Source organism: Phalacrocorax aristotelis, chromosome 7 (assembly GCF_949628215.1).
Source record: "Phalacrocorax aristotelis chromosome 7, bGulAri2.1, whole genome shotgun sequence".
Taxonomy (NCBI): domain Eukaryota; kingdom Metazoa; phylum Chordata; class Aves; order Suliformes; family Phalacrocoracidae; genus Phalacrocorax; species Phalacrocorax aristotelis.
In genome coordinates, this window is record NC_134282.1 from 8,754,291 (window position 1) to 8,770,535 (window position 16,245).

Sequence of the window (16,245 nt, forward strand, 5' to 3'; positions counted from 1 at the left end):
AGACCCGAGCACACTGTGTGTACAGGAACTGTCAGGCAGGTCAGGTCTCAGAGCCCTGTGTTCTCCCCAGAATACCAGCTCTGATGAGCAGCCCAAAGATCCCTGTGTCCCTAGCAGCGAGGGATGCTGCTCATCAAGATCTGATGTTAGCCCTGTCCCGCTGGGACTGGGAAATGCCTTAGACCCCAACAAGACCCATCTTATCCTGCTGCTATCCCCAGCTCCTAAAAATACAGCCTGGAGCAGATTATCACCACGAGCTTGTAAACTACCTGATTATTCAAGACCTTGGGTGTCCTCAGGACACCAAACTGGTTAGACTTACTATGACACATCATGATTTTTAATGAGATTTTATTTTCATTCCCAGGTATGAGCTTGTGTGTCTTTCACCACTGTTAATAGACATTTTCCTTCCACATCAAATCATGGTTCTGAAAAGGCAAAATTAATGTTCTGCTGAACTCAAAGAGCTTCTGGTAAATAATTCAAATTTTTATGGCTGTGACAAAACTCGATTATGTGGCAGAAAATGAATGACATGTAATAAATCTAAGCATTTGCTGAAGTGTGGCACTGATACCTGCCATGCAGTAACCTGAATAATTTATTTCAGCAAGGAGCTGAATCATGCAGTTTCTGTGTCCTTTCAGTGATCCTTGAGGCAAAACTTGCACTAAGTCAACTGGAATTCGCGTAAAAGCTAGAGATTTCACTGCAGGTTTTGCCTTTCTGAGTCAGACTTTTTGGTTGTCCTTCCTTTGACTCCGCTGGAGGCCAGATTGGAGGGAGGAGGGGAGAAAACTTGCATTATTTCACTGTGTGTGGGAAAATCCTCCGTATAATCATCCTCTGTCATTAAGATGACAGTTTTTCTATTTACTTGTTTAGATACAGATAGCGATGTGCTCTCATCAACGTTTAGTGGTCATTGGAGGATCTCCAGAGGGGCTTTTGTCTCCAGAGAAAACAGTTTCTTTTGGCCCCTAGCCAAAGTTAGTCCCTTAAATCTCGGCAGTGGGTGTTGTTGGGGGGGTTAGGCTCCACGCCCTATACCACAGCTCGCCGAAAGCTGTCGGTGCGTTCGGGCAACGGCTGTGCTCAAAGAGGAAGGATTGGCAGTGCAACTTGAAGCATATCACCTACCCTGGTGTAGGCACATTGGACAAACCCATCGTAGGGCATTATGCCCTGTTAGGTGTTTCTGAAGATAAAACAAGCCACGTGAGAAATGCAGGGAAGTTTAAGGGGACGTTTTCCTTTGCACAACCTTTTTAATAATTCAGAATTGTCTCGGTAATACTCTTAAGCAGATATTGTGGAGCAGGGGAGTCTGGTGGGAGACGTGGGGAGGGTCAGGAGGTAGCCCCTCCGCACTCCTGTTCGCTTGCACGACATCCATCCATGCCAGTCATATTTCGCTTGTTGCAATAAGTGAATCCTTTCTCCTTTGGCAGTTAGTTTTGAGTGTGTATTAGCTGGGCAACGGGTGTCTGATCGCTGTGGGTACAGCACAGAAGACACTACACTTGCTGTTTCTGCTGATCTTGAGCTTCGTATTCATTTAAAATGCAATTTATCTTGTAAGAATCAAAACCAGACTTGGTTTGGCTTTGTAAATCTTATTTCTGTTGCAGGGAGTGGGGGGAGAAGCCAAAATCACATTGAAGACTGTGAGCCAAGTGAAGTTTGTTGTTCTCTCCTTGTGTACTTACATCACCCCAGCAAAATTTACCTTTATAAGAACCGCAGCTGACCACATTTAGTTATGTGTTTAGTACTTAAGAGTCAACCTCTCCTAGAAACTTTAGAGCTTATAACTAGCTAATCCTCAAATAAGCATAGCTGGGATCAGAATTTAAGGATATAATTAGGATTCTGTAGCATGCTGAACCAGCTTTTCCCATGTGAGTGTCTCTGAGGCCCCTTTTCTGCTCTGTTCTGCTACGTAAAAGGGACTGAATTTATTGTGCCTTTTGTTGTTATTGTTTTATACCAATACCAAGAGTAAGCAAGGAACCAACTGGACATGTTGTATTTCATATATTGTTGGAAATTATAGACTACAGTAAAGTTTACAAAGATATTATTTGCAGAACATTTTCTCCCTATATTTTTAAATCTGTTTATTTGTGCAGATACACGTAGATACACACACAGCCTGGGTGAGTTTGCACCGAATAACCTCCAGTCTCTCTCTTGTAAGTGTCGAGTAACTGGCATTATGTCCCATGTCATATGTCTTATTTTTCTAAGAAGCTGTAAGCTGCTGACTTAGCAGCAGACTACATTCCAGCCCACTCTGCTGCCACAGCTGCTGTGTGTTTGGAGGGATGGCACGCTTTTCATTTGTTTGTAGTGGGCTCTGTTTTAGTGGCACACAGGAGACCTTTCACTAGATGCTCAAAAACATTGATAAAAGCAACATGTAAAGGGTGGCAGAGGTAAACTTTCCAACCTGAGATGAATGGCTCCTCTCCTCTCTTGTTTTCTAAAAAATGAATTATGGAAGATCTGCCCTGATTGAAATGTGTAAGTAGTTACCAGTGCTCCAGTGACTTCATTTTGTTTCTGCAATCACCTTTGAGCCACATCAGTCCGTGAGGCTCCTAAGATCAGTGTCAGGCTTGCACAGTGCTGTCCCTGTGGGCACAGGTTACACACAATGAAACCTCAGCACTGGATCTTCTCTGGAGGTTGTCCCTGCTCTGTCTGGTCTCCTCTGTGCTGGGCAGAGGAGCCAAGGTGGCAGATAGAGGCTCTTAATGCTGTGGCTCAAGCCAGGTAGAATATTTAGGTGTAAAAAGGCAAGCTCTCCAGGTGAGGAGAGGTCCAAGCACGATATACAGGAGCTTTGGGGCATCCTGAGGAGCAAGTAGGTCTCAGGCACCATCTGCATCGCTATGGCTGCCCCAGCTCCGCCCGTGAGCAGTCTGGCAGCTGCCTCTGCCAGCACTGCTGCTCTCTCCTGGAAGACCTGGTGCCTCCTGCCTTTCCTCAGAGGGGAGCAGTACCTCTGTGTCACTGATACTCTCGAAGGGTTTGGATGTGCTTCTGGCAGTGCCATGCCACCAGTTCAGTTGTTATTCCCTCTGGTATAAACGGTGTGGAAAGAGGCTTAAAATATGCTTGGGTGATGGCTGGCATTTCATGCTGGAGCCAAGGCTAGTTCACCATTTTGGTGGGGGGTGTGGAATTTAAAGTTTCCAATTTTCTCCATGTCTCCTTGTCAAATACTTCTGTTTTCATGGGGCTTTTGCCTCTTCTGTGATGTGGGATGTGGCCTGTTCCCCACATCACATGGGTGTTTTCACATAGGAAGTTTCCTCTTCCTTCACAGATGTTATAATTGATGGTCTTTCTCTTACCTTCTACTTCTGAGTTTTGTCTCTTTCCCCTAAGAATTTTCTATTTTATTTCAGGGACTTTGAGTGCTTTGTGGCCCACAGTTTCGTTGGGGGTTTGAGGAGCTACTTTGGTAGGACACTCATTGGTCCACAATTGCCTGGGGTTGCATCAGACCAGATGTCGTGACCGAAGGGTCCTTGTGGTTCTTGTGTGTTTAGTAATAAAATGGATCTCTCAGAGTCCTTTTCCCTTGTAAAGGTTTTGTTTGCTTTACTCTGGCGGTTCCTTGTGCAGATTTTGCCCCCACCATTCATAAGCTAAGAGACAGGTCATGTCTCTGTATGTTCCCATGCAGATCAGGCTTCTTGAAAGGAAAAAAAAATGTCATGGCTGTCACTGATGTATGGGTCATCACTCACTGCAATGCAATCAGCTTGCAATAAAATAAGTAGAAACACATCTCGCATCACAAAAGCTGGACAGATTGCTCAGTATATAACAATCAGTGCACCCACAAGAAGGAATTAAAATAATACTCTAAGTGTAACTGATAAGTTACAAGCATTATTGAAACCAGTTACTTTATTTAGATCAGGTCCAAGTAGAAATGCGCAAGCAGCAAAATGGGCCCTGCAGACACATGCACTGCTGACAGTCTCGTCTCGCAGCCCAGCGTGGCAATGCTTTCCTGAAAACCTCTGCTGTCATTCTTCCCCTCTTCCTTTTCCTGTGACAGAGCCGTGTTACAGATGTGCTGCTGGCTCTTACTTATAGGCATGAATCAGCATCAGCACCCCCTTCCTGGAGAAGCAAAATAAGTGGGAAACAATACTACAATGGTAGTGTTGGAATTTTATACACTGACATTTTATTTCACTGAGTGATTTACTTGGGGAAAAGAGGTGGCAAGGATTGAGACTTGGCCCTTTATGGTATAGATTGCAGATACGAGCAGAAAATCCTTTCTGCTGGCTTCTAGAAGCAACCTCTTGTGCTTTCACTGAACTGCACTCTCCGCCTTGGCAGTTCAGACAGACCCCTGGAGAGATGAGAGGTTTGGCTGAAAAGAGATCCCTTTATTTTAAAGGTTGCCCCCTTGTTTATACACACCACTTCTGTTGATGTCAGTGACAGTCTCATGGGTGAAGCCGAAATCAGAACTTGCTCCTTAACCGTAAATTTCTGCAAAACAACACCATGTTGGGGAGTAGGTCAATCGATCATTTAATAATTTTTTTCCAATAACTGTACGTTTTGAACCAACTGGAAATGGGAGTTACTTCTGAAAGCCTTGTGATCTCTTTGTGTAGCCTCCTGAGCCTGATTTTAAGATAAAGCAAAATGCTTAGCCACACCTCATTGCTTGTATTTTAGATCTTCACCTACTGGCAGATGTAATGCCATAAAATGCAAGGGATGCTTATGAAAAAAATACATGAATACTTAAAATAAGCATTATTAAAATAACAATGGGTTATGTATATCCAAATAGGCTTTCTGAAAATTTTTGAATAAAAATTGTGGCAGGGATAATGACTGCTTTCATGTTGAGCTATTTTGCTGTAATTTTGTTTTGTATAACGGTTACATATTATATTACTTAGTAAAGTTTATTGTTCTTTTACCTCACTCCAGGCGAGTAGCAGCATTTCAGCATGGCTGGAGACACTCCAGCTGGATCAAAGTGACATGAAAATGGTCAAAACTTCTCTTCCAGTTACGTCTGCTGCACAGTTTGTTTAGGAAACAAAAATGTGTTTTAAACGTTAATTGAGCCTATGTTTATCTCTTGGAGGGAGGATTGTCTTCCAAATAAACAAGTGGATATGTACCAAAATGTCAACCTCTTTCAAGCCATTGAGAAAAAAGCTCATTCCGTCACACCATCACAGCCCATCTGAGGACGGAGCTGTAGTTTTTCCCCATATGGCTGAAGGGAAGCAATTTGTCTGATACGCTTTTCTCATTTATCTCTGTCATGGCATGGTGTAGCAGATCCTCTTTTGTTTGAAATAAGTTGACTTTTTCTTCAAAAAATGTCTTGTTGTGACACTCGAGCCATGTTCTGCCTAAGTCCCCCGTGTATTTTTATGGCCCAGCTATGCTTGGAATCAAACTTTCTGCAATTTTTTCTCTTCTGTTACTCGGTCCCAGAAGAAAAGAGGTAATCATAGTATTGTCCTGCAGTTTGAGGATGTGTACTGCACATGACTTCCCCTCCTTTTCTGCTAACCCTTGGGAAGAAGAGAATTTTTATTTTCCTAAATTGCCTTTGCTTGTGTTTCAGCACAGGCTTTAAAAGCAAAATATCTCCCAATTTCTGTAACAATATGCTGAGCACCAACTGGGTTTCAGTGAGTGGAGCCATACCTGGTTACCCCAGCGGAGGATCTGATATAAGCTCCCGAGTTAATAACTTCTTTCTCTGCTGCTTTTCCCACTTAGATACTTTTAGAATTGTGGAACCTAATACACTTAAGACAATTATAACAAAACAGAAGAAAGCTAATGCATTTCTTCACCTTTGGGGTTTCTGTTTTAGTATGTGAATTTGTACATGTACATACAGAAATAGTTGGAACTGGAATTGTGTGCCCTTGCCAAGCAGAGATGATAAAGTATCTTTGCTAGAAAACATTTGCATGTTTAATATTATGATCTGAAACAGCCCCTTTAATCCTAATTTGTGCATATTTGTGCACTAGATCACAACCCCCATGAAAAATTGGCTAGCAAAACTTTGGCTACAGAGGGCATATCAGACTTCAATGCATTGGCAGTGATTGATACAGCTGCCAGACAGCGCCTTATCGCGTGTGATGAGATCTTAAAACGAAATTTCATTGTAAACTTCTCTTTGTTGCAGTGTTAGTCATGGGTCTAATCTAAGTGTTGCTTCTAAATGAATTGCTATGAAAGGAGAGAACCCCTGTGATTTACGAGGTACTTTAACCTCTCGCCATTAGCGAGAAGAGATGCTGATAGTCCCCCTGCTCCTGCCTGCTGCACCTCGCTCATCTGCCGATGCTGTGCTGGAGGAGTCCTGCTCAGTCTGGGTAGCACTGGTGATGACAGGCTCTTAGGTGACTCTGCTAAATATAGCAGATCAGTAACACCCAACAGGTCCAGAAAGGAAGTAATGACTGGGAAACGTTTTATGGTCTGAAAAATAGACCTTCACTCCTGGCAAAGTACTTGTAACAGCTAATGGCATACGCAGCATTCACTGCAATTGCCTGGTGACCCTTGATTATTTGCAGTTATGGAGTGGAGAGTAACATGGAAAGCAAAAATCTGGACATTAGCCCATTAATACAATGAGGCTGTAACAAAGACACAAAAGTGCAGGCGCTCACGGGTCATGCCATGCCACAAACCAGTGTGGACCTGAGCCGCAGGGCTGTTGAGCTGAAGTCTGCCAGCAGGTTATAATGTTTGTGTCCATGCTAATGCCTCTGCAAGCTCAATGTGCAACAGGTGAGATACAGACATGAGGAAAAAACCCTGGGGGAGAAGCCTCTGTGAACTAGAGCAGCGTGCGTGAGCACTTAACCCCTTACAGGAGAGTTTGCTTGCCACAAACAGCATAGAATGCACAAAAAAGGGGCACAGGAACTGGGTATAGGGAGGTGAAGTAGCTTGGCCAGGCTTGTAAGGCTCATCAAAGATGAAAGGGGAGCTAGGTCTGCTGCTGGTGCTCTGATCACTGAGTCAGGCTGGTCTATAACCCTACAGCCTTCAAAGAGGCTTTAGGGACTCCATCTCTAGGTTTGAGGAGGAGACAAGGTGTACTGAAGTTAGGCTAGGTGATACCAAGAGGAATAAATGTAACATCAGTAGTACAAAAAATAAACCCTGTGTTTGATGCAGCTGCCTTTTTTGTCAGTTATCGTGGGGTAGCCACTAGTAATGCTTAATCAGCAGCATGCACACAAACCTCCTTTGCAGAAGCAAACAATGAATTAATTTGTTTAAAATTGTTTTTATCTCCTCCTGTTGTCTAGGAGAGAGCCAGGATATGCCTGATGTATTTGGTGAACCAGCTGGCCAACATGGAGCACTCATTTCACCATATTCTTTTGCTGGAAATTAAGAGTCTCACTGACACCTTCTCGAACATCTTGGGCACCCAGAGCAGAGATATCTACCGCATGAGCAACAGTTTCACGGCCATAGCCAAGCTCCTCATCCGACAGCTAGAGAACGACAATGCGTCTGGAGCCAGGTAAAGCTAGTTTTTGTGTGAGAAAGCTAAAGCCATCTCCATGGCTGTGTGAGGCAGTAAAAATTTATATTAAATATATTCAGGTTGCAATGAATGAACAATCAGCTGCAAGTAAGATGTACTGCAGTTCCTACAAGTTGCTACATTACTGTTTTCAAATTGATCTTGATACCCCTCTTGTATTGTCCCAGTATATAGTCGCTCAGCCATTGGATTGTGCAATTTATAAGGTCAGGTAAGCAAACAAAATAGTTTACAGACTTCTGATGGGCAGCGTCCCTACTTATAGAAGTAACCTGAGGTATGCATTTCAAATGGAAGCAGAATGAAGACTGTCAGTAAAGCAGAAATCTGTAATTAAAGGGTGGCAATAAGAGCTGTAGGTGCACTGCAGATGCCAACTTCATGCTACCAGGCAGAATGACCTCTGAATATCGTACAACAGAAATTGCGTCATTTGGCACTGAAGAATAAAGAAGCTGTTCAAGTTTTAGCACTTGAGGAAGAGGAAGAAAGCCATGACTCAGATAAATAGATTAAGGCAATCTAAAAAGCTTCAGTTAAAAATAAATCAGTGAAGTCAGGCTACACAATTATCATTGAGTTTATGCTAGAAGATAACCAGTGAAGCTGATGAGAACAATGACTGGCGTAGCTCCCTGACGAAGGTTTGCTAAAAAAGTCTGAAAAAAATTTCTCAGGCTTATATAAAAAGATGTTCTGCTCACTCAGCTTCTTTTAAATACATATCCTAAGGTTAAAGCATTGGGAGAGTTGCTGCGTTCATCATAGTAAGAATATAAGTGTTATTTAAATATATGATGGTAGTCACTTTTAATTAGGGAGAGGCTTATAATTAGCCTTGTGTATACTGAAATAGGTCAAGAGGGCATGAAGGAATAGTAATTCTGTGATAAAGTTTAACGCAGATGTCAGGAAACTCATAACCATGAAGGATAGCCTTGGAGACAGACGTGTGGAGTTGGAGCCAAAACATTGAGGTCATTCAAGAAACAATTAATTGGTATCCTGGAGAGAGTTAAAAATGAAAAAGGAGAGGAACTCTGATATAGTCCCTCATTTTACAAGGCTGAGAGAAACATCCAAACTTCACCTGGTGGCAGAAAACTCTGCTGAAATCAAGCCCTTGGCACTTGTTTTATGAAAAGTTTCACTGAAGACAGTGAAAAAGCCTAAGTGGAAAAAAGAAAAGTGAGCATGAAATGATATACTCATTCTCCAAACTAGTCAAGTTCAACTGTGAAGAAGAGTATGCCAGATGTCACTTAGTGAAAGGGACCAGAAGGATGTCATGTTCTGGGAACTGCAGTGAAGCAATGCAGAAATGGAGGCTTCAGTAGCAAAGCATAATAATTATTCATGCAGACCACCATGTGCCTTCATTATGGTAGAAAAAATACTTTATTTGCTAAAATGTTGTGATATCCCTATTCCTTACCTTGTGAACCTAACACCACTACAGCTGGTAAAAAACAAGACAAGGATTTCATTAAAATGTTGTTGATGTGTTTCTCCATTTCTCTCAAAAATTACCCTTTGTTAAGGACTTGCTTTGCTGAGGAATAGAAGCTTCTTCATCTCTGTGTGTGTGGTTACAGATGTAAAACACTGTTTGGATGGAGAGTCTGGGGGAGGAGAAGGGAGGAAATAATATTTTTCAGTGCCTTTTTCAAAAAAAAATCCTTATTCTCCTTCAGGGGAAAAAAAAACTCTCCAGATTATACTGAGCATGAAAGGAAAAGGCTTTGTTTGTTTGCTTGTTTAAATTGTATTTGCTTCTGAGTGACAAGTTTGAACACATCCATGCATGTAAGTGAATGAAAATGTAACTGCTGTCTTTGGAGTGTGAAAGTTGCTCTGGGGTCAGGGGCCAGACTCTGGAGGGTAATATGTAGGGGCAGATGATGGAAATACACCCACCTTATCCCAGGGCTGCAGTGGAGCTGCTCAGAGTTTATTCTGGTCTCAGCAAGAGCAGAGTTTGGTCTTACGTCTGCAGTGGAAGGAACTTCAAATAGACATTCCTCCACGCTGTTTGTTTTGTTGTTAGCAATTTTTAACATTTCTGTGGATAAATTGCTGCTTTTATGAGACAGGACAGGCCCTGTGAAGCAGTCGCGCTCACCACGAGGTGGGTGAGAGTGTAGCCAGAAGTGATGGGAAGGAGAGCCTGTTCCTGATGCTCCTCTGGGTAGGGAATGGTGTCCTGGGACGTGTCTGTCGCAGCAGGGTCTGCCCCGCACGTAGCTGTCTCGGGCTAGTGGCAGGGTCTGGACCCTATCAAACAATCCTTTCTGAAATTAGTCCTTATTTTTTATCTGCTTTATTTATTTATTTATTTATTTATTATTTTCCTTTTTCCTCCTTCATCTGCCTAATCCTCTGCCACCCCGATTCCCTGTACGCTCGCACTGTCATTGTCTTATTATCTCAACATGACTATGAGAGATCAGAGTGAAACAGTGATTTTTCACAATTACAGTTTTTAGGTATTCTTTGGGTTTGCATTTCAGGCCTGAATCAAACACAGTATCAGCTAGATCAGACAAGAACAAGTATGAAGCAGCGGTTAAGGCTAAAGTGAGAGTTTTCCATTGATTTAAGTGGAGTTTCTTCTGACTTGCACGAGCCTAAGTGGGACTGGTCCAGATGTCAAATGGAAATACCCTTGTAGCTTGAGAGCTGCTGCAGTTACTGAATTGCAGTGTTTTTTAAAGAGCAGCAATCCAGAGTATTTATGCTGTGAAAGGAAAACAGAATTTTAAAATGTGTGGCTCGATTATAACCATTCCTTCCAGAATCATGTGTTTACACAAGAAGAAACTGATTTCTTCAGAGTGATGGCTGGCTTGGAGTTGTTTGACACAGGGAATTTTACATGCAGTTAGTGGAGAGTATAATTAAAACCATGCGATGCTCTGTTGCCCCTTACTGTCACAAAATTGCAAGTGATTCCGTCTCAGAGGTGCTTTTTAAGAACACATACCAAGCCTTAATGGACTGATCCAACCTAGAAGTGTATAGCATGGTCAATTAAAAGAAGGCAAGAAAGAAAGAAAATTTAATGACACTTCCAAGCCCTTGTTCCGTGTAACAGACTATATCAGCTACTGATTTTAGTGTAGTGGTGGGATGAAATAATCTTTTCTCCTTAAAGGAGAGGATAGGTCTAACAAATAGAGTATCATAGAGTATTGATTTACCATTCATTTGCCTTTAATTTTCTACCCTATTTGTCCTTCTTTAAATCAACATTTGTAGCAGTGAAGAGAGCTGTAATAGCATCTAAGACTTTCCTATGTTGGTAAGGGACTAAAGGTGCCATTTAACTCAGTGCAGGTACCAAGACATCTGTCTGCATGAAGCGGCACTCCCCTTGCCACTCTGTCCTGCCTGACTGCCAGGAGCAGCAGCCCTGCAGGCAGCACATGCCACTGCCTGTGTCCACCAGCATCAGCTATCAAAATGTTCTGGCCTCCCCCATTAGTACCTGTGAGCGCAGAGGCTGTCAGTGGTGCTGTGTGTGAAGTGCTGGAGGATGCAACCTCCAGCTCCCTGTGGTACCTCAGCCTTGAACATTATCTAGCTGTTGATTGTCCATAGTCAGTTCCTAGTAATATGTGGAAGTTCTTGATGGGCTTCCCGACGGTGTGCTGGAGGTTTTGGGGTTGCTACCCAGCACTAACCACCTTCAAATCTGTGCTTCCATCATATTTGAGGAGATGATTATGTCTGTGCATTGATGAACCACAAGGACCTGCACTTGATCCATTCGTGTTGCCTCCACCCTCACAGACTTGAGGCCCTGGAAACAATTCCACACCAAGCGTAGTTTTAGCAATTTCTAGTTGTGTATGCTCTCTTTCCCATTTTAAGCACCTGACTGGTGATGTTGATAATGGTGCTGGTGGTTTGGAAAAAATGCTCCTCAAATTAATGTATCACTTTTGACTTGCTGACCCCTGTATATTTAGATCTCTTTCTACAGAGAATTTAAAAGCAGTGAAATAATGAGTAGCATAGTGCTATCTTTGTAAGCCGGGTTCCTATGAGTTCTTGATAGGTTTGTGCATCCTTTTCCTCTCAAAAACAGCCTGAGCTTTGGTGTAAACTGATCTCGCTCCAGCAACCTCAGCAATGTACTGAATGTCTCTTGCCAAGATTTCAAACAATAGTTTATTTTACTGCTGCTGGAAGGGGAGGCCAGCAGGAAGGCCTGCCAGGCATCCCGTTGGGCATGGGGTGGAGGCTTCATTGAACATTTAGCTTAGGGTATGTGCTTTGGCTTTATGGGAATTGACGTGAGTGCAAAGTGGGTACACATGACAGCAAGTTGTGCCCTGCATGCCCAGGGCCGAGCACTCTGCTTCCCTCCCACAGTGCTTGTAGCTGCTCTGAAATCCTGGGCACCAACAGCGTCAAAACCAAGGTGGTGGTTTTGAGGAGCACCAAGCAGCAATGAGTCCTGTATGCTCTAACTTACTGCTGCTTTACGTACGGCAAATAGGGTTCATTAATGTGTTTCTTTAGCGGTAGCATTTTCTTTTCTTTCCTTCACAAAGCCATCAGAGCTCAGTGGGAGGATGCTGGACAAAAAGGTGCGTTATAAAAGGCCGTTTTTATTTCCAAACATCATCAAGGCTTGCTGGTTTAAGTCTGTCATTCATAAGCCCCATCAGTCCATCAATCTCCTCTCTGTAGCCAGAGGGTTTTTAATATATATATATACATATGTAACACGTTTTTCTTGGTGCTTAGTTCCCACAATAGGAGCAGTGTTGAGAGTTATGTTAGAGTGACAGCTTTCTAATAAATTAAATCTTGTCCCACATCTCCAGAAAGATTTGTTAGCAAAGGTCATACTGAGGTTCTTTACTACAGAAGAATAATTTTTTTTGAAGTGTTCTGCATTGTTAATATGAGATCTTGCCTAAATTAAAAACAAAATAAGACAAAACTTGCCAACTCCCCTGAGAAATATCCTGAACTGCCTTTATCAAAACAAATTAAAAAGTGCATTTTGTGATGGTTGGTTGTTTTTTTTAAAATATTATTTGTTCCAACAATTGGTAATTTGCAGTATTTGGGAGTTTTTAATAGGCTTCCCAACTGTGAGCACGACTTGTTGAGACTCTGCTGCTTTGAAAATGCTATGTTAAAACTCTCATTTGTGGCTTTCCATATCCATATTTTACAGATTTAGCTTGTCAGAAAAAAACAAAACAAAACAAAACAAAAAACCCCAAACCCCACCCAAATGAATAGTCAGAAGCAAAATGAGCTTGTTTTAGAGCTGTGGGTAGAGTTTGAAAAGGAAATACTGTCAAATACCGCTTAAAACTCTAAGAGATTTCTGATGGTATTTGTACTGCCTGCATGATTTTTTGGTCCAGTTACTCCATAGCTGCAGGAGTAAGATGGGAACATATAAATCCTCAGCAAAAGGCACCATCCTGAAGAAGAGGGGAAGGAGCAACAGTGCTATAGTATGCGCTTGGGCCCCTGGGAAATTCAGTCCTGCCTGCATAAAGACCAAGCAGCATCTTCAAGGGAAAGCATGGATATCCAAGGTTTAGGTTTCTGGCAAATGACCCAATATTCAGAGGAGATCTGAGTCTTGCCACGGGCTGTGAGCTGTGTAGGAACCCAGCAAACTGTTTTCAGAAGCCTTGTTTTGGGGAATCCAGCACTCGGACTGAAAACCTTAATCTAGGACGCCTGGTTTTGGGCATGGAAACGGCTGCACTTGGAGTAGGGTATGACATCGGTGTGCCTTCCCTTGCCCTGGGTTGGGGTGGTGGGTCTTTCATCCTGGACCCTTCTGCAGAGGGTTTCCGCTGTGCCACAGGGCTTTGGCTGGTAGCGATTACTGCCCCTGCGGCAGCACTGCTGGCCTTCCAATGAAGATGTTTTTCACTGGCCAGAGGATATTTTAATCACTAGAAAGCAAATTTTTACCAGCAGTACATCTGACAGCAGATTTATTTTTGTCCTTTAAGATGAACAGCTTCCCTTCAATTTATTTTAAAGTTATCTTAAAATTTTGCAGTAAAAGGTTATGTATTCTAGACTAACATAAGAAGTGAACTTAAAATGAAACAGCTTGTCCTGCAGTCCTACAAGTACATTTTAACTCTCCATTTTCTTTCTCTTTTGCTGAACTTCAGTCACATTGCTTAGAACTTTTCTGAGCCTGTTTCTGTCCATGTGCTGAGTTTTAAAAGATATTTTTGTACTCAGAGTACAATAATTCAGTAGGAACTGCATGTACTTTCGTCAAACATTTAAAACCACAGACTTCTATAAATGCCACAATTAGCTCAACTTTTGGTTTATGAAAATAATGTAATAAGTTGCTGTTTAGCAAGCTCGAGAGAATGGTTTAAGTTCAGTTGAAAAAATTTTGCTATGGCACTATCAGGGAAAGAGTTGGGTTTTGCTTACGCAGATACAGAACACACAGTGTCTAACCCAGTGTTGTCAGATATGTTCAATGTTTCTGATCCATCTGACAGAGTCATTGATCTAGAAGATGTTTCTGAAAGTGATTAATCAACCTCTAAGAGAATCTCTACTGAAATATAATTATTTTACCAGATACATAATACAGGTCACAGGCAGAAATGCAGCATCAGTATCACTATGAACACAGTGTGCCAGAGTTAAATCTCTGCTTTCTAATTCCTCAGGATGGAAAATGATACTGAAACAGAATCTCCTGTACCACTGGATGATTTAAAATCTGTTATGAATGGAAATGAAGAAGATGAAAAGCTGCAAGTTAAAATACAGGCCTTTGAAGAGAAAATAAATGTCGACAGCGGTACTCCTGGCTCAGTGCGGAGATACAGTTTAGGCCAGGTTTCTAAAGAAGAAAGGAAGGATATGAGATTTAACAGGTATGGCTCTGTAAAATGTGTGAGTGGTTTTCATGAATATCAGTTTTGTAATAAAACTTTATCCAAACACTGAGAATTTGGTCCACTTGCATGATACCTATGGGCATCATAAGTCTAATTTTAATGAAGTCTTATATCCATGAATTCAAAGGCTGAATAAAATAATTCTAAATTATTTATTTAATCTCTTCTGCACCCTAAAACAGCACAAGGGATGGGAAGATATTTGCATACAGATATTACTAGAAAGGAAGATACGGAGACCTTGCTAACAATATGTATCAGATGTTTGAATCAAATTTTGCCCATGCGCTGCGTGCAAAGAGTGCGGCTCTCCCGGAACCCTGGGTGAGATAAGGGCGTAGACAGCATCGTTCACCCGCGCTGTCCTTAGGCTGCCTATGCACCGCAGCTTCACAGCAGAGGTTTTCTCTTCCTGTTCCAGTATTTGCCCTTTCAGTCACCTCACTTCTACCTTTCTTACTCTTATGGAGGCTTAACTTCATCTGCAGTGTACAGGTACAGAGCAATGAAGAACTGGAGACTGAATCTTGGTTCAGTTAAATGGCTGCTGGATGGCATTTTTATGATGTGATCAATAAACATATACTCCAGAGCTGGGTTTATACGTTTCTTGCGTATTGGTTGACTAGCTCTGTCCATGGCATGCAGATGTTGTGATATATGGATATTATGTAGTTTCATTTGCTTATTAAAGCTGTGGCTTGAGTTTTGCTTTTGAAATGTATATTTATCAAAAGATACTTGCCTCTGGCTAAGTGAGCCCCATGCTCAGCTCTCTGAACCAGCTGGACAGAAGTAACTCAGAAGAGCATGTGTTCAGATGATTTTTGTGTCTTACCTGCATTCCAAAATATTTTTCCTTTCCTTAATTGCCTTCCAGGTCCAAAAGCCTTGCCTTGCATGCAGTCCGCATGAGGGGGGTAAACTCAGAGAGCGGACAGGAGGAGGAGAATGGGGAGATAACTGCTGGTATCTCCTTCGCCGAGATCTACATTAGCCAAGAAAATGACAAGTTGCCTTTTAGTGTTGATACTGAAGCAATGCAACTGGGAAATCCTTTGGTTTCTCACCAAAGCATCGATTACATGGAATCAGCAAATTTGCCAGAATCTGCTAAAGAAAAGACCCATGAAGAAAGCACAGAGGCCATGACGAGCCCCATGGAATACCAGGACAAGCTCTACTTGCACTTGAAGGAAAACCTGGGTAAAGTGAAAGCATATGTCATGGAGATGGGGAGGAAAATTCCTATCCCCGATCAGTGTGTAATTGAAGGTAAGAGGTCTGAGCCTTTCCAATTATGAGAACTTCAACACTACACTGAAAGTCATCATGGGGTTCAGGCAGATGGGCAGCAAATATCCTCTAGCGCAGAGCTCATGGATGGGGAGGAACATTAGTTTTATAAAACAATGTTGTTCACAAACTGCAGTGTTTTGAAATCTTCCAAGACTGTTGTTCTTTTCCTTTGGGGATATAGTGCAACCCTCGCCTACCCCAGATTCCCATGAGGTTAATGTCAGGATTGTCTTTTGGCTGTCATAGGGAACGAACCCAGAGGTCTCTGGAAAAGGGCACGACCTGTCACACTGAGCTGAAAAGCCATGGCTGTTGCCTAGGGCTGGCAGTGCCTCTGGGCACATCTGCAGGGCAGGCACGCAAGGGGAGTGTGCCTTTCTGCCTTTCTCCTCCTGACTGTCACCCAGTTCCAGGCTGTAAGTTATGGAG

At 42.4% G+C, this 16,245-nt stretch overlaps 1 protein-coding gene across 3 annotated transcripts in view; it reads left to right on the forward strand.

Annotated features, from left to right (window-relative positions):
* The window catches only part of VEPH1 (ventricular zone expressed PH domain containing 1), a 98,805-nt gene that overhangs the window by 33,940 nt on the left and 48,620 nt on the right, over positions 1–16,245 (forward strand). For 2 of the 3 annotated variants that reach the window (XM_075098603.1, XM_075098604.1), the window contains exons 8-10: positions 7,353–7,573; positions 14,284–14,493; positions 15,398–15,792. In XM_075098603.1, coding sequence (XP_074954704.1) covers positions 7,353–7,573; positions 14,284–14,493; positions 15,398–15,792 — 826 coding nt within the window. Of the gene's footprint in view, positions 1–7,352; positions 7,574–14,283; positions 14,494–15,397; positions 15,793–16,245 lie in introns of those variants that run through there. The other variant, XR_012661490.1, reaches the window with a different exon arrangement.